General features: G+C 40.6%; 2 protein-coding genes across 4 annotated transcripts in view; one reads left to right on the plus strand and one right to left on the minus strand.

Moving 5' to 3' along the window:
* Positions 1-4,658: 4,658 nt before the first annotated feature.
* UBLCP1 (ubiquitin like domain containing CTD phosphatase 1) lies at positions 4,659-17,469 on the minus strand. Of its 3 annotated transcripts, XM_014947962.1 has the most exons (12): positions 17,342-17,360; positions 15,947-16,035; positions 14,581-14,774; positions 14,125-14,216; positions 13,607-13,692; positions 13,401-13,516; positions 12,220-12,318; positions 11,213-11,250; positions 9,175-9,273; positions 8,569-8,685; positions 7,065-7,192; positions 4,659-5,695 (listed from the first exon to the last, which is right to left on the minus strand). In XM_014947962.1, the coding sequence occupies exons 3-12, from the start codon at positions 14,732-14,734 to the stop codon at positions 5,668-5,670; spliced, it is 957 nt and encodes a 318-aa protein (XP_014803448.1). In that variant the 5' UTR covers positions 14,735-14,774; positions 15,947-16,035; positions 17,342-17,360; the 3' UTR covers positions 4,659-5,667. The 3 variants fall into 3 exon arrangements, with proteins under 3 accessions (XP_014803448.1, XP_014803446.1, XP_014803447.1); XM_014947960.1 differs by lacking the exon at positions 15,947-16,035 and having other exon boundaries at positions 17,342-17,469; XM_014947961.1 differs by lacking the exon at positions 15,947-16,035 and having other exon boundaries at positions 14,581-14,771; positions 17,342-17,396.
* A 3,519-nt stretch (positions 17,470-20,988) lies between these two features.
* The window catches only part of RNF145 (ring finger protein 145), a 50,801-nt gene continuing 47,282 nt past the window's right edge, over positions 20,989-24,507 (plus strand). Inside the window, exon 1 of the mRNA XM_014947959.1 lies at positions 20,989-21,008. The gene's annotated coding sequence lies outside the window, so the exon portion shown is untranslated. The remainder of the gene's footprint in view (positions 21,009-24,507) is intronic.

The following is a 24,507-nucleotide window of genomic DNA, read 5'->3' on the forward strand; positions in this document are numbered from 1 at the left end:
ATCTCACTTTGCCCTGGAAGGAGGGTATCTTAGAAAGTTTTACAAGAATTTGTTAAATTATTGACACGATTCTTCCTGTGCCACCATTTATTCTCCCAGCATGGCCCAAACTAGGGGAAAACACCCGAGGAACAAAGTTTGATGTTTACTAGTGGAGCTCTTGGCTTGTAAACACACCAATAATGTACAAAACTCATCAAAGCACTCGGTTATTACACTGTCCCAGCACACCGCCTCCTACAGAGCATTTAGAGTCCACTGTGCCAATAAAGCACAAATTGAGAGACATGGTATATATACACCCATATCAAGAAGCTTTTAAGAAATGAGGGAAAAATTCTAGAGTGCTAGGAAAAAAAAAAAAAACAAACCCAAGACAGGAGGGAGGTTTTTCTAACTGCAATATTACGATGAGAACATGCTCAGAAATATAACTCTGGGCATCAAAGCTGAGCTTGTTCAATTTTTTTTATCCATCTGTGGATGTTTCCCTCCAATATGGAAACAATTTAAACAACTTTTCTGAACAGCCTGTGAATCAGCCAATTGTGTCCAGCTGTCTGGCTCTGTGGTCTATATTCAGGAGGAAGCATGGCAGGTCCAACTCAAAATCCAGGGGCTGATCTTGTAGCAAGTAGAATGATGCATTAGGTCAGGCTGCTGGGGATGAAAATTCTGATCAAATCTGGAGGTTGAGATGTTTGGCTCAAGCATTTCTATTGAAGTATGACTTCTTTGATGCTCCAGAGTTTGACTTGCTGTCCTCCCATGAGCAGCAAAAATAGAAGAACAAAGCTCTCACTGTTAAATACCAAATGCTTTAATGCCACAGGTGAAGATATTTAACCACTAAAAATCTGATGCAATTACCTTAGTGTTTCATAACACCAAAGTTATAATATTTTGGGGTGTTGCAAGGGAAGGAGGGGACATCACTTGGCAGCAGTGACCATGCAGGCTCTGCTCCAGGTCATCCACTGCCCTTGCACACAGGAGCTGCAGCCAACCCTGGCCCCTGCCATGGTGAAAATGATAAGCCCTGCTCTTTTCTGATATCTAAACACCTTGAAAAATGGTGTTGTGCAAGGGGAGTGAGGGTGCAATTCCAACTAGAGCTGAAAGGAGAGGAAAAAAACCCAACTAATTGTCAATTCAGTGTTAATGACGCATTTTTCTTTGTGGTGCCCATTGCCCCACCTGTAGTGCTAAGAGCATCATGCAATTTGAGAAGAAGCTCCCTTTCACTTGTACCCTTTATTTCCTAATAGAACATGAAGTGGTGTGAAAATTAATTAATGGCATCGTATGCATCTGTGTGTGGCAAGGAAACATGCCAAGCTCTGCACAGACTCCTGAGAACTAAATGAGCATCCAAGTGCTTGCTGTATCAAAGCAGCATCAAAGGATCTCCAGAGATGAGCAAACTTCATAAATAAGCATAAATAAGGAAGCTCAGGGATGTGTGAGAAAGCTCATCAGTATATAAATAGTTCATTTTGAAATCCTCTGTTATAAAACACCATCAGAACGATGTATGAAACATGAAGTTGAGGCCTGGTGTGATTATCGGGGATCTAAAAGGTAACAGGGGATGGCAGTGTGAAGGATCTGGAGTGGAGAAACAGCTGGGCTGGGGAATAAAGGTCTAAGATAGTGTCACTCAGCAGATAAAGCCAGGGGTCAGGAAAGTCAAACTTAGCACTGTAAGGCATCACAGACGTTTTTCACTGTTCTCTAGGAAAACCTAACCAAACTGAAATAATTCGTCTCTCGCCATGAGGCAGTTCTTCCAGAGCCTGAATCTTCTGAGTTGCTTTTACCTAAAACACATCCTGATTAGTGAAGAGCCCTTTGAAAACACAGCTGTCGGTATGGCACCCTGCTAACGCACGGGTGTCACAAGATATTGCTAATATTACTTACACAAGAAACTCATAACATTTGAAAGATGTACCTTGTCTTCTCCAGGACAGATCAGTATTTTTCTCTTCTTGTCCTGATAGTCTCTCCCTCAACGTTTCCTTTTCTATGAGATCTTTCTCCATCAGTCCCCCAGCCAAAGTGCTTCATCAGCCACCCTACGCTGGGTGCAGCAGTCGCCCACGCCAAGACTGGCCACCACCTCAATGTCAATAGTGAGATGTCAGAGGATTCTGCCCTCTGACACCTCTTCATCCAGCATTTATGGTTTCAAACAGCTTTAATCAATCAGGAGAATTGTTCATTTCTCTTTACCCTCTGAAACACAATTTTTACCTAGGCTTCTCCTTATTGGTAGAAAGAAAGTATTCAGTGCTTCTCACATCAGTCTTAAATACATCCTGAACAGACAGAGTGGAAAATTGTCTTAAACCCTTTGGCATCCACTTGCTGTCAGTCGCATGTCAAGTCAGGAATAAAAATTGGCAACTAGCTGTAGATTTCACACTCATGCAGCAGGATTTGTGGAGCTGAATTTGCAGTTCAGTTCTTGGCTTCAGCTGTCACTCCACGTACCAGCAGTGATGAGCATTCATGCCACGGAGAGGCATTCGAGTTGTCAGATACCCAGCGCTTACAGAAATAACTTCATTTTTAAACGGACTGTCTCTTTTGGTATGAATAATCAGACAGAACAACATACAAAATACTTGACGTGTACTGGGAGCCCAGAACAGTCTCTGACACATGAAAATATTTGGAATAGTTCATACTCAATGCTGCTCCGGAGTTTTGCAGAACGGTACATTATGGGCTCTATAATTAAGTCACACGCCCCCTCTCTTTGATTATGCTTCAATCCTATTTCTTTTAACAGAGATTGTAAAAGCCATTGATCAAACACTTCTCAGGCACCTCAATGTAATCTAAAAGGAAACTAAATGTTAACAGGGAACAAGGCTTTAAACTTTGCTGTTGATAGTTATTCCCAAGGCTTAACTATACTTTGGAAGTACAAGTAGGTCAGAACTCCCTTCCCTATTAAAAAGGAGAAACAAAAAGTCAGCAGAGGTCTTTTCCTCTGAACTTAAGAGCAATAACTACATTATTTTGGGGCTAAGCAGAAAGGTAGCAGTTTATCCTTGCAGTTATACTAAATGCTGGTAGTTTAGCACAGTCATGTTGTCCCAGAGGAGTCACATAGCACAAACAGGAGAGCTGTGCTGCTTTGGCTGAGGTTCCACCCAGCAGCAGTCAGAGGGGAGCGTGGAGGCTCAGCCACTCTCATCTTCTTGAGAACCTCCAGTTCTGATACGAAGGATATTGGAGCTTCCCAGCCTCTTTCCTTTATCAGCTGACTATGGACATGCTCATGAGGTTGTCTAACTCCTCTCTGACCTGCTGATGCCACCTGCCTCGACAACAAACCGTAGCAACAAATTCCAGGAGATTGCTACCTGCTGCTCTTTAACAGTTTGAAGCCACTCTCCTGTTTGTATGAGGTACCCCTCATCCTAGTATTGTGGGATTTGGGGAACATCAGTTTTGCACTTGCCTTATTCACAGCTTCACTGTTTTATAAATCTCAGTCCTGTCTTGGCCAAGTAAATCACTGCAGCATGTTTAGAAAATAGTCAGTGAAACACACAGGCTGGTTTTGCAAAAAACGGAGAGGAAAAAAAGAAAAAAATTCCAACTGCAAGACTATTCTTCAAACATAAAATATAAGGGAAACACATTAGTCATAAAAGACACAATGACTTCTTAGCAACAGGAATGTGTTACCAACACATCAAGATCGTACTGTCACATGTTCCAGTGCAGCTTATAAAATGTTTGTAAGGGGAGCACACATCTACTTCAGATCAGCAAATACCTTGAAGTGCTGGGATGAAATCCCAGTGTCATGGAAATATAAAAAAAATAATCAAGATTTGTTTTTTTTCAAATGTTCCTTGTATAAAGCAAAAGAAAGGAGTATTGCTTGTTCACAGTGACACTTGCCTATATGCCAACTTTGAGCAAAAAAGATACGGGCACATGTTTACATACCTTCCCTTGGTTCTGTTTTCTCTGTCTGGCCAGCGTAACAAACTCCATAGGTGATTCAAATGTGATGTTTTGGCTTCTTTCAGTTCTTTAAATTGAGAGGGTTTTTTTCTAGCACACCATATATACACTAGTCCTGTATTCCAATATCTAAGCTATTGCAACCTTTCTAGGTAAAAAATCACTGTTCTAACCCGAGGGATTGTATCTGTGCTGTATGTGCAGGAGTGTGTCAGCTCCTACTTCAGAAATTGGCTCTAGGAGGCAAAACTTCAGAAATTCACCCTCTGCACTTAGCTAAAACGAAGATCTTTATGCATCAGGTCTCTGGGTTTACTAGTTTAAAACACAGCTTGGATTGGTGCTAAAGCACAAAGAGCAGCGGGTGAGGAAGTGTATATTTTCTGACAGGTCACTGAGCCGGAGCCCAACGTGCCCATTTAACAGCTCATTTGTGTCTGCTCCTGACGTCCTGACACTCGCTGTCAAGGCTCCTTTCCTGGGCAGCCACGCGCTTCGCTGTGTGACACCACTGCCCTCATCTGCAGCGGCACACACCAGTCTCTTACTTAACTACCAACACAAAATTGGTGTCTCTGGAATCCAAAGAAACACCCCCAAAATGAAAAATTATTCAATGGCTTCTCTATCATGCAAACCAGATCTTTAAGACAGCACAGGAACACAAATTATGAAAAAGGTATTTATTATTTACACAACTGCTATAGTTCCTTAAGAACAATATATACCATTTTTATTTGAAAGGGTCAGTCTTCTTTCAAATACATGAACTGCATAATGCACAAGTGTTGGTAATGCCAAACAGCAGTCACATCACACTTCTATAGTGCAGGCATAAGCAGCGCAAGTAAATGATATTTTAAGAACAGTATGGCTGAATATTGTATTTAAACACAGTGTTTGCACTTTGACAAGATTTAGCTAGAAGAGAACACGGGTTTTGTTCATGCTTTGTTAGGAATGTGACTTTCCCATCTTGAGGTTTAAACCCTTTATCTGACACATGAGAGTTTTTCAGGCAGACTGCTTTTCATTTACCAAATAAGAGTGGGTTTCTCTCCCTCAAACTTCAATCTTTTGTTTTCCAGTAAACACTGCTTTATAGTACAAGTTCACACACTGGGGTAAATTGGCCACAGAGGTGGTACCTTCCCATCTTACTGTCTTGCACAGAGAAACACTGACATACTAATACATACCAAACTTAGACAACTTGCAATTTATAGACTTAAATACTGGAATGGGAGAGGGAGACTGTTCCTAAAGATGGAGGGAATAGAGGGCTTATACAATTCATACACTGCCAAGTTTGGCTCCTTACTCAATGTTTTTGGTCTAAGTATTTTTTTTTTTCTAGTTTCAGAATGGTTTTGGTCTTTAATGGTTATGGTTGTACTTCGGCAGCAAAGGAGAGGAAAATATTTTAAGTAGTAACACCAGAACTGAATGCAAGAAAAAGTAACTGACTCGTTTCTCCCACTTTGAGCTTATTGCTGTGATCTTTTAAAAAAAAAAAAAACAAAACCCACAACCAACCACCTGGAAGACCAAGTATAGCAGTCATTCTGGCATTGGATCCAGTGTCCAGCACTATTATACTCTAGCATAAAAGCAAGGAAAAGTCCAATGATCTTAATTATGTTCCCTTCAATTCAGTGCCACACAATTTTATTAGCGTTATTGTCCTTGCTTCTTTGAAAGATACCTGAAAGAAAGAAAAATACAAAATAAGAGGTAGGCACAAATATATCTAGTACCTTTTCTAAACTCAAAGTATGAATCTGCTTTCTTTTCTCACTAGCATCCTTGTACTGATGATCAAAAATTAGAAATGTGATTGATACAACTTATGCTCTTATTCGATTTCAACATTCTTTTAATTCCATTATAGGTTATCTTACAATAATTCAAAGTCATGTTTTTAGTTACTCTATTAGGCTTTTTAAACAAAAGGGAGGAAGGCAATGGAGACGGGTTTTATTCTAAGAGGTTGAAAATTACATCAGTTGGAAAAGTAGCTATTATATCCTTTAAGATAAAAAGGCCCATTAGATATGGCACTGCTTCAAATAAATTCAAGACTTTAATGAACAGTCATCCAGCGTAACCTGAAAAGAACAGCCCTGCACTGAAAAGAACAGGCTCCTTTAGAGAATCTCAGATACTCCAAAATACTTGTTTTCTATCTCATAGTTCTCTCACCACTGCAGCTGGAACAATCTGGCTACGTGGTGACACTGAAGTCTCTGAAAAGACTCTAGAAAAAAAAGACAACCAATTTAACAGACGGTGTGAAATATCCAGTGAATTTCACTGCTTTTAAAGTTTAACATTTGACTTTGTTTTAATCAGAAACAAGAAAGAAAACTGTGCCAAGTTTGCAAGGCTGTTCTTTTAAGCACTGAATGAATGTTTTTTGGATAGTATATTGCACACACTTTTTTTTTTCACGTGTATTGAAACTTCAGGCTGTTCCATAAAACCATTAAGAATTTTGCCTGAACACCTCAGCTAACCTTTCTTTAGCAAGAATTAGGATGCTAACTGGTGTACAAAGCATTTGTAAAACTCTGGTTTGTAACACAGTAACTATCGTATAGTTTCAGAGCTGATGAATACAGTAACACCACACAACGTGGACAGTGTCTGAGAACCCCACTGTAACACCCCAAACCTCTGAAGCAACCACCAGAAAAGTTGCCTCGTGCCAAAGCCCTGAGATCTGAACTGACAGCCCAACTTTGTAGGGGTGGAAAGGGAGATCTCCAGGGCCCAGGCTCCTTCAGAATATCTTTTCCCTTTAGGAAGCAGAATTGCTTCACTGAAAACAAGCAGTGGCACTAAATACTGGAGAAGTATGAAAATAAGAAGTCCATTCTGTCAAAATCTTACCATTTTAGGGAAGCAGCCCAAACATTATAGCCTTATTAAAATTTTACTCAAACTAAAGGACCTTCATAACTGTAAGTGATGTCAAAATTCATCAATTGTTTTTGGTCTTTGTACAGAAAACATCAAACAAAACACAGTGAGGTCAGGGACAAAAGGAAAAAAAAATTTGACTTTATTCTTACCTTTCCCAATGTTTGTGATTCAGCTCCAAAAAGTCATCTAATTTTGCTATTTCTTTGAGGTACTGAGTGAGCTTTAGGAGCTCCTTGTCTTTATCCCGATTTAAATGTGCTTTCATAAAAGGCCTTATCTATACAAAATAAACAAACTGGGAATAACCATTTGCTCAAAGTAAGAAAAATGCTTCCAATTCTCTATCATTTACCACCTAATTAGAAAATATTTTCTGTACTATGCCAAGTTATAACTTCTCTTAGGTAAGAGAAAGAAAAACCTTTTCTGTTAGTGACTACATCCAATTTTGTTATTCACACAAACTGAACTGTTTTTGCCTTGCATGCCCACCAGGAAGAAATTTGTTTTGTCTTGCACTCTGAGTCTTCCCCTCCCAGTCAGACAGAACGATAAAATGATCTGGAACGGACTGCCACATTTTCTAATATGATTTCATAGCTATTTTTGCAGGAGACACGAGGGGGTTTCAGCTCTGCTTTATGAGTTGTGTGGCATCACTGGAACCAGATGCTTTTTTTCAACAAAAAGCATTTGACTACAATCATAGCTTCTGTGAAAAGAGATAAAAGTTTATCTGACAACTGCTTTAACCTTGGAATACATTACACCTGGGCTTTGTTTCAGTGATTCAACATTCTTTTCTGTGGCTCTGTTAGAAATAGACAATTTCTCTGTTATAAATTTTGACAAACATCTTTCAAATCCGAGCTAGAGGGAGCTCTCTGGATAATCCTCTCCCAGCAAGATCTTTGATATTCTTGAGTTTCCTAAAACTATACAGTTCCAATTAACATTATCTTGCTACATCTCATCAATTGCTGTCCTCTTCACATCATGGATACTGTCAAAGAAACATCATCTTGGATTTCTGTATTTGAAAACTTTTTTTTAAAAGAAATGTATGAGAGTTCTTTTAGTACCGTACTACTGTACCGTCAACTACAAGTAGAAATTTAAGTTGAATTCCTTTTATTCAGAACAAGCACTAATAATGGAGCAGGAATTGGTTGACAGCTTTATAAAATGAAATATTTGCTGTTCTGCAGTCACAATGGTTTGAGGTACTATTATTCCCAGAATAGAATGCTTGCTATTACGCTGGCATACCAGCATGGAGTACAGCAGCTTTTTATTGGACTTATTTGCTGAATACAACCACTTGAGATTGAACATCACATATTTCAATAGTGCCTGCCAGCAATGCCCAGCTTTGTTATGGCTAGCAGGTATAATTTAAGCAGAAATAATAATCTCATTGGTTTTGGTAGGCTCTTAAAAGCTAATTTAACCGTGAAAAAAAAGCTTATTTCAAACTACTGTTAGTGAAACATTAGTCCAGAGAAATGGCAATTTAAATAAAAAATATATTAAAATATGCATCTTTGCTAGTTAAGAATAGCCTTTCTTTAAGGCACAGCAAAAAAGGACGAGAAAGTACTACTTGAAGTATAAGAAAAAGTAGTAATAAATGAAAATTCCAGTTAAAAATACCTTGAGTCCATTTTGCGGATTCATTAGGAAGTTTCGGCCAATATCATCAAACATAATAGTATTCTTTTTGCTGTAATATTCTGAAAACTTTCCCCAGATAACACCAAGAGGCTTCACCTGCAAAAGTAACGCATACAAGGTAACTCAGATACATCAGACCACATGCGGGAGATAAAAATATGAGTTTATAGGAACGTGAGTGCAAACTTAATATACTTGCATTAAGCATAAACAATTAAAGAATATATTCGTATTCTTCTGCTGAAAAATTAGCAGGTAGATGGGCTTTAATAAGGGAAGAGATGTAAAATAGTATAACATACTAAATACAACCCCTACTAAAGAAAGTCTTTCTGTTGGTACTAAATTTTCTTGTGAAGTTATCTATTTGATTTGACAACAGCGTCATCCAAATGTACTACTCAAGTTAAAACTTTAAACATTATAGAGAATTCAGTAGGAAAAAAAATATATCTATGCTTCCAAGATTCTTACACTTTTATTGCATGAAACTCCAGCACAACTTTATTGTTGAATATTTCAAAGGGGTATGATAACACGTCAATTAAATGTAGAAAAAGATCAAGGGAAAAAACAGGTACTTACATCTATTAGTCCTCTTCTAGGAGTGTGCACTGTTATCATGGCAGCACTGTCCAACATGAAAGTTATCTTGTAGTTTGCATTGGTACTCACTCCAAGCTCCTGCATCAAAATGATTTGTGATTAAAGCTTCTAATTATGACAGTTATACTGCTGTAAAACTGGAACCGTGATTGCAATACGTTGTTTGTCAAAGGGTAAGCTGCTGAGGATTACCAGATGCATACTAAAAATAAGATATATGGGGGGAGGTTACATTTTTTTTACCCCATTAGAATCATGAAAGTTCATCATTCTACCAAGAGGAAAAAAAGCTGATAGGAATTTATTTTTGCAATGTTTACTGTCAGAAACTTAACAACTGATGTCAGCATAAAATCAAAGCAACTTTGCAGAAAAGGGAAAATACTGAGAGGTCTTGCTCATACCTTCGTGCATAATCTTTCACAAGTTGCACATGCCTCAACTTTACTCACTATCTATAGCAAGGATAGCAACTGGGTAGTGTCTGCTATTTATTCCTTCCAGTAAGCTGCAAGGAATCACAGCCCAATCGAAGACAAAATACACAGAAACAGCTCATTTTTACCCTTTTCTCCTACGTGTGCCCAAGGTAGCCAATGTTAGTCAGAAATCTGTCAGTTTGCACTTTAAAGATTTGATAACTCCTGAAATAAAGACTCTAAGGAAAACTTAACCTTTCTAAAAAGAAAAAAAAAAACAAACCAAAACCCAACTTTGACTAGATGAGAGAGCATCATTTCAATCTCAAATCCTTTCCAAAGCTGAAAAGTAATAGTAAAATCCTCTGATATATTTTAACATAGATATCACTGACTTAATTTCTGTTGCATGTAACAAGAGTTATGTGCAAAGCTACACAACAAAGAGAAAAAATGCACTGCAACAGCTCTCTTGCAGGTATCCAGCCACGCTTAACTGATTTGCTTTACATGGAAAAGTGAATCTTGCAAATGAAAAGCATGACCTACCTGGGTCAGTGTCCTGTTACACCGAAAAAACTAGCTGTTCTAGCTGGTCTGAATTCCAGGCATAAATAGATGGTAAATGAGAGATTTTACCTGGTTACCTGATACTTGCTTTTAATGCTGTTGCTGCTTTGTAGTTTAAAACAAAGCCTTTAATGCCAAGTATTGCTTGGGCTCATTGTTCCCTGACAAAAAGTGAAACTTTTAGAGGTAAGCACCCCCAGTGGTATCAGTTTAAGGAGAGACAACAGTTGGCATCTAGTGGTAGGAATCTCAACTGATCAAATCCTGGAGTGGGCATAGAAACGCTGTGATTCAGTAAGATATAGAAGGGCTGGAAAGGTGACCTAGAAATGTGACCAGTGCAGGGGAAACAGCCCAGTTTTGGACAATGGTTTTCCACAAGACTGAGTGAGTCCTAGCCCTACACTGACAGACACAACATACACCAATTCTTAGTAAGCTCATTGGATTTACAGCTAAGCCTGACTGTAAATATGTTTACCACTAGGTCAGCTGTGCAAAACTGGCTCGTTGCCCGATTTAGGTAAGGAAGAAACTAGAATTGAAACAAGAGCTCTTACGGATGTTTAATAAGGGAATGGAAGCAACAGAACCACACAGCTGCAAGAGGTACAACATAAATATGAAAAGAGTTTCCTCTTGATAACCTAGTCCAGCATGCTACATCTGTCTGCTCCTTTAAAAAAGAAAATGATATTACACTTAAAGACTGTAACTCTATATTTAGAGGTAAGATGAAAGCAACTGTGAAGGCTGCGTGACTAATCTAAGTTTCAGAGGTACTGACTTGTGTTTAGTTTTGCTAAATTTAGCACCTACTGCTGATAGTTTGTGTGGAATTCTAAAATTAGATTTAATCTAGTTTTGTGACAAAGATAACTTAAAGTGACTATGAAGATTTAAAAAACTCAGGTTTTGATTCATACAACCTCCCCAGTTGCTAACCCTCTCTATAATGCTGAGCATGAGTCCAACTTTATAAGCAGCCAGCCAGACTAGAAACAAATGACATTTTTAGAACAACTTACTTTCATTTTAGCTTCAATCCACTTCATATTTGTAGCAGCTGAAACAAAAGGGAGAAAACAGAAAGAATACTTCATCAAAATAAGTAACTGACAGGCAAAAAAAGTAACAAGCAAAGAAACTATTAATTTAACATATCAATTTTTTACACAAAATTTGATTTCAGAATGATCCATCCTTGATACAGCTTTTAGGGTTCACTGCCTGGAAGATAGCCTTCCTTCATGGAAATTTACTTTTATTTGGAAAAGCTCACTTTTCACATGAACAACTAGACGAAGCACTGCATGTGTTCAAACCATTTTCTAGATCAGCTGTTACTGAACTAAAGCCTGCAGGACCATAAGAAGTGGGCTACACCTGGTCTGAGGGACCATACTGCCTGTGCAGGATTTTCTCCTGGAAGCAATGATAAGAATATAAGGCCTGGAGAGGACAAAGTGTCAACATTTCCCACTGATCTAAGAATCTGTAGAAACATTGTTCCAGACTATAAGCCAATTTTAATATGGTTTAAACTCTGCACTGGCTAAAGTCTGTTCTCCAGCTGTTGGACAGGAAGTAAAGCAGCATGCAAAGGCAAACGATTAACCATCCCTGTAGACAGGAGTTTGGTTCATTTGGCAGTTCCCTACTTATTGTCTGGACTGAGACTATTTGTAAAGATAGTTATCGAACGATGTTTGAATGTTGATTACACAATTCTGTTACTTCAAGCACTTGTTTGTTTGTACAAAAGAACACTCAGTTAAGTGATGTTGAGCTTTATGCTGTGATTAGATCCATTCATGTGAGCAATATGTGGTGTTTTTTCACATAAGAATTATGATTTTTCTAAAATAGCTAATAGCTGTGTGAACATTCCTGCTGATGCATTAGAGCTGAGCATTCATATATTGTTTTAGATCTCATGATTCACACCAAAAAGCAACATAAAACCTTCTAGTTGAAGTGCCTGCTCTGAATGACAATTTACAAGAAAGTCTTAGGTACCGAGTACAAAACTTACACCAAATTACAATATCATAATCCTCATATGCAGATGTCAGGAACTCATGAAGGTATGGCCTCATCAGTTCTACCCCAGTTTCAGCACATGATCTGTGGTCTAAAAAGAATATAAAAGATAAGCAATTAATTATTAAAGTTTAAGTTATTAAAGTTCAGTATGACTTTCCTATCCATGCACAGACCTGAAAAGTTTCACGAGGGAAGCACTGGGGCACTTTAAAATCGTGAATGAATTTGTAGCAAACTACCATTTCCGTTTTAAAGGTGGAGAGAAGTGGAGGGGATATTTATCTGTTGATCATTACGGGCATTTGAGGGCTTAGCTAATAATTAAACCAGAGCTCTGGGGGTCTGAATATCTTTAAAGAGTTGGGTCAAATTGTTGATCAGTGCACTTTGGCAAATTTGTAGCAAGCCAGATACGAAACAGATTCTTTTAAACCTAGTCCAGTTAATTTTATGAACATATATCAAGTTTATTTCAGACATGCAAATACTGCCTGTTCCAATAAGGGAACTGTTGTAAATTTCTGCTAGCAGGAAACATCTAAAAAAAAATTTAAACTCAGTAATAGCTTGGATTTTGATTTCAGATTGTAAACTAATCTCATCAAAAAGGAAAGCTAAGGAAAAGGAATTCACTGCTTATAGTCAAGCTGCAGTGACACACCTACATCCCAGAATATTACATCAGAAGGAAAATTCTGGCTTCCAAAAAAACCAGTCTGACAGAATTTTCAAGTAAAGCATGTATTTGTGCATGTTTAGTAACAATCTGGAAATAAAATTTGAAACTATTCTCCCACACTCCTCAAAAGTGGAGTCAATCAGGTAGAGACCAAGACGGTTACTTTTCAGTATCTTACCTTGCCACTGTGTGTCCAAGATACAAGTTGGTCAAGAGAAAGATTATTTAGATAGAATACTAAATTTCTACTTTTTTATGTCTTCTTGCAGGAAGTAAATAGTTGCTGTACTAAAATCGATAATGTACAACACTTAAAAAGCCCAATGCTTTTTAAAATATGCAGAAGACCCCAAAATATCACAAAGCAGAAGTTACATAGTACAATACATACCGAAGTTACTGAAATAGATTTGTAAAGAAAAATCAAGAAACATGCACTGACAAATAAACTGAGTTCTTAAACAAAACCCACAAGTTGAATAAAATCTCACCAAATAGTGTATAATCCACATCCAGCACCAGCAGCTTTTTTCCTTCTCTAGGAGGATTCAGAATTTCCACTTTGTACTCTTTAACTCTGCGGGAAATTTTTAGTAGATTTTCTTCCCTAATGTAACAGTGCAGAAAGTTACAGTTAATTAAAATGCATACTGTACATTCTATAACAGAACTGTTTTTAATAGCTGAAACTCCTAACCTATTTTCTACTTCCACAACTTCCTCTTCAATATCAAAGTCATTGACAACATCATCATTATCAGGAGGTGGCCCAAGGACATCTTCCTAGAGGAATAATAATAAAAGATAACTAGGATCACTGAAGGAAAATAACAATGGATATCAACTTTCTGTTCCTACACATTACAGGAAAAAAGAAAAACACTGTTTAACCAAAATTATTTCACTTTACTAGTGGAAAGAATTACTAAAGTATACTGATGATTGTTCAGATTTGAGAAGTCAGTGTATATCACAATAATAGGTTTGTACTTCAAGTCCAGAACAATAGAGGAGTTTAATGAATACACTGCTATCAGAGTTCTGCAAAAAAAAAGCTTACTTTACACAGAAAAATAAACCAACAAATTTATTTACTATTTTTCAAATAATTACTGGAATATTCAAAATTTAAAATCATAATGAGGAGACATAAATATATATAATCTATAAAAGGATCTTTTCCTGTTTAAGCTATTAAACAAGCAAAATTTTTACCAAACTCTCTTCACGAGTGCCCATCATCATAATTTTAGTATTTGGTTTCAACTTCAGAGCTCCAAGCTTAACATCATCTTCTGCAGGTTTGCCTATAAAGTGAGCAGATTTTTTTTTTTTTTTTTACCAGGGTAGATTTTAGAAAATTGTCAATATTTCATTCATTGAAATAAGTTACCCATCAAACACCAGAATGCCCCAAGCTGTATTATCATCCTCCATATACAGATACATTGCTTGTCTGGCTAGCAGTAATTTAACTTTTTTTTTGATGTACATTTGCCCTACTTCCACGTCAGTCATTAAAAACTGATCAGGAAGATGTATCAATAATAAACAATATTAATTAATTAATAACTATAAAATTCCTACGTTCATTCAAAAGCTAGATCTGGGAGGCAGATGCCCTGTTAGTATACATCAGCTACATCCACAACAAATAAAAAATATAGTCACCCTTCATTTTGAGTCCAAGTAGTTTTTGACGCTCTGGTAACACTCCAGTAAGGCCTTTAAGAGATTGCTTCAGATCCAACACTGTGTCTTCTTCTGATAGTGAAGTTATTGTATACTCCTGTCCACCCCATTTTATTATAAGAGAGAGAGACATCCTTGAAGCATATGTTCAGTATTATTTTCTGAAAAATCTGCTGCGGGACAAAAATACAATGGTCACGTAAGGAAGAAATAGGAGAATTAGTTTTTTCAGAAAACAAACCATACAGTCTTTTTAAACTATTTTTGATTTTTTTATTATATTGTACATCAGAGCTATTTGTTTCGCATGAACAGATGATAAACACGTTGATAAAATGTTGAAACAAAGGGAGAAAGAACAGCACTAAAACTGGGGCTCGGAGTTCCACTTCAGTGTGTTTAGCAATGTCATATTCACCGTTTGCTCCAACATTTGCTCATTCACTGTGTGTTCTGTGCAGGTACAGCCTGTTCACTGCACAACCAGCACCCAAGCAGAGCACTGCAGTATCATAAAAGTCATTTCAAATCTCAGAAACGTCCTCTGCAATAATTATGCAACCAGTCATGAGTGTCTATACATGTGTAACAATCAAATGGCAAAATATAAAATACCTAAAATATATAAAACCATAAAAATAGTTCTGAACCCAACAGTTCATTTTTAGCACTGGATTTCTCTATTCACTTTCGCTAAGATCTGTGCAATACCTGCATTAATACACACCCCAGGTCACGTTTCACTGTAGCAATATCAAAGTAGGAGTTTGAAAACAAAACCAAAATACACACCTACACAATGCAATTACACTGTAAGAACTGCACTTTCATTGCAGTGCTGGCAAAACAACTGTAATTACACTGTCTTTAACTTACACAGCATCACTTACAGGAATTATATTTAACAGTTTAGTCCTACATTAAACAGAGCAGAAAACCAAGTTTTTTAGCTTTACGTGGACAGGAGAAGATTTTTTTGTGTTAAAGCTTGGAAACAGAGAATTAAGGAGATTGAAAGGTATGAAAAGGCTGTTTACAGACTGTCAGGAGATGCAGAGAAGGCCCCTGCACCACTAATGGTAAGATTATCCTCGAAAGATTGATATTCACAGAGAGCAGATCTGTGAAAAAAACCTGAGGCTATCAACCTTCAAGAAATGTGTTACACCAAGAAATACAGGTCTGGCAATTCTGAAAAATCTCAGAATCCCAAAATCGGATTCCTCTTCCTCCCTGCCATCGTATTCTCAGAGGTTACCTGCTCTCGGACAAAATAATTCTCATTTATATGGGAATTAGGAAGGAACAATCAGGAATGAACAAATAATTACTCAGGCATACCTACCAAGCTCAGATGAGAAATAGAGGGCTAGATACAACCTGCTCACTGAGGACACTACAAGCCACACCTCCACACTATTCCCTCTAAGAGCCCTGAAAACAAATTGAAGAGGAAAACTTGTATCACAGAAAAATGAAATTTTCTTCCTTTTTAATTTTTTCCCCTCAAATATCACTAAATCAGACAGGGATCTGGTATTATCTTGTGAAAATACTCATGAAAAGGGGGTCTTAGAAGCACCAAGAAATTCAGTTGAGGTTAAGGCTGCATAGGGTGAACCAATGTTGATACATAGGGTCATTATCATAAATGATCCCATCCCATAATCCTTAGGCTAAGTTTACAGGAAGAAGAGTTTATTGTCTGTTTTCTCACTTGTACCATACACCTCAAATATTCTGTAAAAAATCTTTGTGAGTCTCTGTCCAGCACTAAATTGCAAAGATCATTCCTCCAAAGTTGAGCACATGACCAACTCTCTGTCCTTACTGAATTACAGTCCTGTCAAGATATGCGTTATCAAAAATGCCAAGCAGAAATAAGACACCTTTATTCGATGCCAAAACACTAAGGGGACTGAGCGTGGACACCAGAATCAATGATTACAGGAAAACAGATTAGGAGCAGAAAAAGTCATGGGGATTTTCAAGTTTTCTGCCATCAGGGCTAGATGCCACGTGAAACTGAAGCTTACTGAAATGAAGCCTTTACAAAAAGAATCGGTTAATTACATTTTTAGAACCTTTACAAGCCCCTTGGACCACCAAAAGCCTATGGACTGGAAGGTCCCTGGGACAGAGAAAGTGTTAAAGTCGTGTTGTTGCAATTAAATTGTCGCATTACAGAACTTTTCTGGGAAGACCTGGAGTGGGGCCATCCACACCTCTGAGTTTCGCTACGCCACGTAAAACCCCTAAAACACAGCAAGCGCCGTACCGCCCGGACGGGACCGCAGCACTTTCTACCAACACCGCAACAGGTGGAGGAGCGAGGTTTCAAACCGGAGGCCGCTCGGTATCAGCCGCCACCGCAACCGTGTCCCCGGACACCCGCCGCAGGAGCATCAGCCCAGGGTCGCTCTCCAGCCGGGGCTTCCCCACCACCGACAGGGCCGGGCAGAGCCCACACGCTGCCGCCGGGCCTAGCAAGCCGCTCCCGCCCCTCAGGCGTTACGGGCGTACCGACCCGGCCGAGACAGGCGGCCCTGTGCCGCGACCGGCCCTGCCTCACCCCGGCCCGGTAAAACCCGGCCTCCGCCGCACACGGAGGGGCTCGGGCCCAGCCCCACCGGGCTGCCCCGGCGATGGGGGAGAGGGCGGCGCTCCCCTCCCCGCGTCACAGTGCCGCCGATTCGCCCCCCTCCGCCCCGTCCCTCGGTAGCGCGATGCGGCCCCTCACCCTGGCAACGGAACCGGCGCCGTCCCGGGATCCGCCGCACCGGAAGCGGAACTGGCGCCCACCGGAAGCGGGAGGGGGCGGCAGCGCGCGGAGCCCGCAGCCGCCCGGAAGTGCCGCGGATTTCCCGCTCGGCGGGCGGCAGCGTCGCCATGGCAGCGCGGGGCGGCCGGTGGCGGGCCCGGCTCCGGCTCTCGGCCCGACCCCGGCTCCTTGCCAGAACGGGCAGCCCCGAGCAGCCGCTGCTCGCCCCGTCGGGCCCGGTCACCGCTGACCGAGCCGTGTTGAGGAGGGCGGGGTGATCCCGCCTGTTCTGGTACCGGGCAGGCCGTGAGGCGACGGGAGAGCTCTCTCCTTTAACGAGAACAACTTTGTCCGCCTGAGGAGAGCTCTTCGGGGCTGCTCCTGTCGCCTTCCCGCAGGAAACGGCGGTTTTGTGAGGTAAAGTCCACGGCAGCCACGGAGCGAGGGTCCTGCCCCGGCCCCCGCGCTCCCCTCCCCTGAGGGAGGCCCTGGAGCCCACCAGAGCTCAGCCTGGGCCCCGGGGCGGCCACTGGGGACAACTTCCATGTGCAGCTATCGCCACCAGTGTCTCTTTTCGTTACTAACCCTGAAGGGAGGTTGCTCTGTACCCAGGGATCCTGACTCAAAACTCTCTTAGCTTCTAAGCTGACTCAACAGGTATATTATCTTTTTGTGTCTGTTGAACCAGGGGGCTCTCCTTAGCTTCTGTTGGGATTCCTGGGAGCTGGCTTCAGTTGCACTGGTTTTGTGCATGGTCAACAGGTGTCGAGTAAGTATTTTTGGACAAAGATGGCCTTTTGCACTCAGGTATTCTGCTTTGCAGAAGTAGTTTAAAGGAAAAAACCAATTGTTTGGTGATAAAGTCTGGTTTCTTACATACGTGAACTGAAGTGATGAGACAGACTCGAGTTCCCCTTGGCATCAGTAGAGATGCTGTTAAATTTGGGGGTGGAAATTAAAGTTTCATCCTCCCTTATCTTAGGTGTTGCTCTGTAGTGAGGTTAGGTAATTTTTCTCTCTCTCTTTTGTTTGGTGATAAATAGGGAAGGGAACAAAAGAACAGAGGGAAGCACCTGTGCACCAAGTGAAAGTTTCTTCAGAATGCCTGCTGTAACTTCAGAGCCATTCCTAGGGCAGTAAATCTCAGTGAAGAAGTGCACTATAAACATAAAATGCGTAGAAGTTTGATTTATTTCCTGAGTGGATATGAATTTAGTGTATTTGCTCCCTGGATATGTATTTTGACTTCTGTAATCAGGTTTTAACATAAAAGCACTCTGATTTTCAAAAGAGTGGTACAAATAGGAGACTCCCGTAGTGACTGTTCATGTCAAGCTTAGCTTCTGACTGCAGGTAAATTGGTGTAAAACCAGGAGTTCCGTATGTATTCCCATCACGAAGGGGTTTCTTTTTCCTTTAATGTCACACAGTTCTCCTCCACATGGAGGCAGTGCATTACAGTAGTGCTGGAAAGCTTCCAAAGCTGCAACTAGTAATTGAAGTCACACCCTGTCATAAAACTATGCACCCTCCAGGCCTGTTTAAAAATTCAGTCTGCAAAAAGGATATATACTGTGATTGCCCTCTCTATTTGTAATCTTTTTTATATATTTTTTATTATTTTCTGGTTGGCTTTAAAAAAGCTTTCTTGAAGAGGAGGCAGTAGGATTTGGAGTTGTTTTATGGTGGGTTTTTTTCTGTTTGAGGAGGAATATGAAAAAGTATAAGTATTTCTGCATATTTCATTTCTGGTATGATACTAGTGTTTTAGTATTCTGAGCTATGACTAGGACATCCCTGTGCTAGGCGCTGTTGAAAAATATTCTGATCCTGACAACATTCATATGGCACAGATAAGTATGTCCTTTTACTTAGCTGTGAAAACGCATGGGGGTGCTCAACCCTAACATTAATAAATGCAAAGTGGTAAAGTAATTTGACTAAGACCGTATAATTGCAATTCAGAGCCCAAAGAGCATAATCTTTTCTTTGTACTGAGGAGTTTGTTTTGTGGTGGTACTCTCTGGATTTACACTGTGCTAAATTAGCAGAGAAAGGAGGAAGGAAAAGTAGTGGGGAAATTTTAAAGCAAATGCACATTCCCTTTCACCTTGATGTGCACTCATCCTGGGATGCTCCAGGGTGAAATAAAAAAAAATGGCTGCACCTGAAATTGATGCCTGCTGGCTCCCTTCCAGTGCCTCATGTTCACAGCAAGCATTTCTGAGCATTTTGAGGAATACACTCCTGTGCATAACTCCTGAAACCTAGGTACTCATCTCCTAAATTGCTGTTCATGCTGCATATATGAGAGCAAAATTCCCAGTAGCGGCTCTGGGGTATGGTAGATAAGAATCCTTTAAAATCATCATTTAAAGCTGAAAACCATGTGGAAAGCTCAAAAGGTTGCTTTGAGAATAAGAGAAAGATTAGATCATATCTCTGTGATCTAAGGAGTTAGAAAGCAGAAAGTGCTGACATTGCAGGGTTGAGAAATGCTAAATATTTGTTATATTCAGTGACTTTAATGGTGGAGAATCAGTGCAGATGTTAATGTGATGCACACTGTGAATAAGCCAACATCATAGATTTCAAGGTTTTGCAACTTTTTTCTTTCTCCAAACTGCTTTTTGATTCAGAAAATTTATTTGAATATGTGCCAGTCTCTCTACCCCACTTCTAAATTGAACCCATGTTAGGAAAAAATCTAGAGCAGAGCCCGTATTCTCCACTAGGAATAAAATAATCCTTAAAATACAGCTTGGTACCAGTGTATTTTAATCTGTTTTATGCTATTTAGTTTCCCCTCTTGACTCTTCTTACTATTTCCTACAATTCATCCCCATTTATTACTTTTTTTTAAATTACTTTTTCCCAGTCCCCTTTCTCTGTTGTGTAATTTGTTTTAAGCCAGTGGTAAAAGCACTGATGTCTGAGAACGTCCAGCTCTTAAGTCTATACCACCCCAGTGGTTCCAGCCCAATGCAGATGTGTGTGCAAGCCTTCTGTGCTCTTCGTGACCGCTTCAGTGTAATACAACAGTCAGTGTGGTTTACTGGACACTGCCATCACTGTGCCCCAGAAATGCTGTATTTGAATGCGAGCTCTGATTCTGAGTCACTGTGTGACTCTGGGCGAAACACCGAGAGCTGAATTTCCAGCGTTCAATAATGTGATGTGCTTTCGTAGCTGGCAGCTCAGCCTGAGACGTGGAAATGTCTCAAGTTTGAAATGAAGCACATTTTCAAGTTATCACTAATACAGTAAGTCTCTGTCTCAGCTTCATTATCAGTTAAGTGGAGGTTAGAATGATATTTGTATAGTTTCCTTACAGGAGTGGTTTGGGGATTATTTAATTAACGTTGGCACAGTGAGATGCTATTAATACCAGAGGTTTGTACCAGTATACCATACGATTCTCCACTTTCTGAATGCACTGTTATGCTACTGCCACTATTCACCCCAATTATTTTTATTTTATTTACTTCGATTCTTTGTGTTCTAGATTATGCCCCACTTGCAAGGGATCTTGGGAGAGAACTGTGATTCTTTTGTTTGCAGAACAAAACCTGATTCATCACTTTCCTTACATCACCACCCAGCTCTCCAGCTTCTCAGCACAGAGATTGGTATGGCTTTCCTTTAGGTAAGTTGTAAGTCACAGCAGCTGTGTATTTGTTTGGAGTCAGCACTCTCCAGTGTTATGAAAGTGGTAAAAATATATGTAATCTACGAGATGTGTAATTATCAAAGATACTGTAGAAGTGGTTTCCTGAAGAGAGTGAAAATAAATATGAAATTGAGAAACTGGAACTAGCTGAATTGCTAGAATGAGCTCTGAAAAGCAGTGAGAGGAAGAATGAGGGTCGATGAGAAGCGAAATGATTTAGGAAATGGGGTCACAGGAAAAGCAGGGGGATTTCTGAGATTGGGCTACAGACTAAGAGTAGCTAAATCGGAGAAAGAGATGAACTGCCCCTGTTGCTGTTGTAGTACCCAGTAATGCTGCCCATTCCTGTGTCCAGGTATGTGTTTCTGCAAGAATTAAAGTTCATTTGTTTGTTTAGTGGCTGGGGTAGGATTGCAAGTAGAGAACACGCAGGCTTTGGGGGCTGGCTCCCATCAGTATTACAAGGGATACACGAGGCACCAAATTAGGTTTTGCTGGCAGTCTTAATATTTGCATTATTTAACTTTAGTCTGACATTATGCAATATGACCTACTTGTTAAGATATTCCTTTGCTTTTACATATGTATGTATGAGTATTTCGTGAAACAATGGCTTGTAAAGATCTTCAAATAAAACTGCCCATGTTATTGTCTACCTTAGGCGTGCAATGTCCTTCCATGTCAGTGTATCTTTCTGCTCTTGAGAATTTTTATGAGGGATTTTCTTTGTAAGCAGTTTGGGGTGCTGGCATTTGTCCATCCGCATAGACAAATCAAGCTTCCACATTATCTGAACTCTGAGAAGGTCTTTTGAAAGTTTTAATGAGATGTCACCATAGTGGCCCCTTCAGTCCTCAGTTGCTGATCACTGAAAGTTTGGAATCCAAATGCTTCTGTTAATAATGAGAGATAAACAATCATTGAATTCAGAATTCTTATCCGCCCAGTGTGAAATGCAGGAAAGGCTTTTAAAGTTTCAGAGAAATGAAGCAGAAAGTTGAGATGCTTTTAAAAAGACATGCCTGACAAAACAGTGGTAACGCCACATACCTGAGCTGCCCGTTAGAAAACCTCTGCTTTTGTGAAGTAATATATTTTGAGAATTAAATGCTGAGAGATGACAGAATGAAATAAAGGCAGGGTTCGGTTCCTGTTGTTTGCTTGCAAACCAAAGTGAGAACTCTGGTGATTTGCTACAATACTTTCATGATCTAATTACTTCTAAAATGATAATTGAGAATTCCACTCCATCTCCTATAAATGCTTGCTGCTGTCTGCATTTCTCACTATATATTAGTCTCTCTCTGCTGCTTGCCATCTTTTTTCTCAAGCAGCCCTGAAGGCGGGCGATAGGACTTAAAGATCCTGCTCCATGGCCCCTGACCTCAGCCAGCATTGAACCAACAAGTCCACAAACAACAGAAAAGAAGTGACTCATGGCATGAGAATACAAGCAGGCCCTAGAAATGAAACTGCAGTTTTTAACGCCATATATGACAGCTGGTTCAGACGCCTGCTGATAAGAAGTGGGGTACTGGGAAGTAGCAGTGAGCAGCGCTGCGGTCGTGAGTCAGCTGAGCCAGGCAGAACAACGGGGTGGCTGGAGTCTGGTGAAGAAGCCACTCTTTTGCCATGTTCACTGCAGGAGTCCCAAGGCTTGGAGCAGTGAGTTTACCCCTCATACAACAAAAGAGTTAGGTAATAGTGGCATGGTTAATAAAAGTATGCATAAAACAAGAGCTGCGAGCACTTGTCATGCAGGGACCTGTTAAATGCCAAAGGAGGAAACTAACTGGTTAGGAGAGAAGCAGTGGATGAGCAAAGCCCTGTGTAGGAGGGTCTATAAACCTCAGAAGACTGACCAGAGCACAAAGTGCTTATGAGTCATAACCATGTCCTTAGTTTGGCTAGACAGGCATATTTGTTCTTTCTAAAGAAGAATTACTGAGTTCAGGAATCCTTGCACAAACTGATCGCTTTGAACTAAAAGCTTTAAAATAAAAAAGCTTGGTATTTTTTTAAATAGCGTTAAAATCTGAAGCTTGTGAAAAATGGTATCAATAAGCTGAGCTCCTCTGTGGTGCCTGAGCAAAGGCTTCCATGCAGGAGAGCTCCATCAGTCGTGCCGTTTGGTCTCCTTTCTGTGGTGTTTTGGGCTGGTTGGAGTTTGGGAGAGTCCGGGTCCAGTGTTAACACCAAATACAACCACCCGAGTACGCAGCGGGGCAGAGCCCTGCCACGGTTTTGATAAAAGTTAAGACAGACACGGGCAAACTCCCTTTTTCTTCTGGTGTTTTGAAAAACCTTTGGGTAATCAGCCAAGGGTAATTTTGCAAAGGAGAACGTGGACGGACACCCAAACCCTTTATTTTCGTATCTCTACTTCACAGAGTTAAAGACGCGGTGTTGAGGCCGAGCATTGTTAATACCTACATCTGTGAAGGCTCCAGTTCTCATTAGAGATGGAAGGAAAAAAGCAATTACGAAGTTGGCTAGCCCAGCCCTTGTGAACTACAGGATTTTCCAGTTCAGTGTATTCCCTCATTCCTCGCTGCAGCAAAATTGTTTTTTTTCCTCATGTCCCAGACAATGTGGCTTTGTCATTTTTCAAACATTAAGGTAAAAAAACATTACTTTTCTTGGGCCACAATTTTTTTTCCTTAGCACTTAGGAATGCATGCTTGGGCCTGGCTGTGCAGTCTTTACAGAATGAGTAAAAACTAGTGGGACTTCTTCTTCAAGGGCTGTGGGTGCGGAGTGTGAAGCATCAGCTTCTGCCCCTGGGGCTGCGTGTCCCCAGCGCAGGTCCCCGGCTGAGAAATGACAACGGCAGAAGAACAAGAAGTCTGGTATTTTTCTGGTTGATCTCCCAACAAAGGTGGTGATAGATTTTCCCAGCACACCACTGGGAAAAACAAAAGTTAGCCTTAGTATTTGAAATTAATACAGCTGTTTTTGCGTTCCACAAGGCCAGTACAGAGCGTTGTCTGAGCAGCAGAGCTGCCTTTAGGCACCTGCCCAGGCGCTACCTCCAATTTGGCCGGTGATTCAGAATTCTGAGTCACCTTTCAGCCTTGCAGCTGTCCCCACGAGTCCTCCACGTCCCGGGAGGACCCAAAACCAAACCGAACTCAAAACTCCTGCTTTTCCCGTCGGAATTTAAACCCAAATCCCTGCCTTTTCGGGAGGAAAAGGGTAACAACGTGGCCAAAGGGCTGACCCCGCGGAGCTGCCCCGCTGCTACTGACAGAGCCCCGTGGCTGGCAGGGAGCCCTTCCCGCGGCGCGCAGTCTCCCCACCCAAATTCCTACGCCTGAAATCTCCTTTTCCACCCCCAAACCCCTAGGTTTTCCCCTCAAAACGCGCGTCCCGCTCTCCTCGGGGCAACGCTCGCGCCCCCGCGCGGGGCGGTGCTGCGGGAGGGGCGGGCGCATGCGCGGAGCCGGGCGGCGCGCGCGCGCAGGCAGCGGGGCCA

Source organism: Calidris pugnax, unplaced genomic scaffold (assembly GCF_001431845.1).
Source record: "Calidris pugnax isolate Ruff unplaced genomic scaffold, ASM143184v1 scaffold27, whole genome shotgun sequence".
Lineage (NCBI taxonomy): Eukaryota > Metazoa > Chordata > Aves > Charadriiformes > Scolopacidae > Calidris > Calidris pugnax.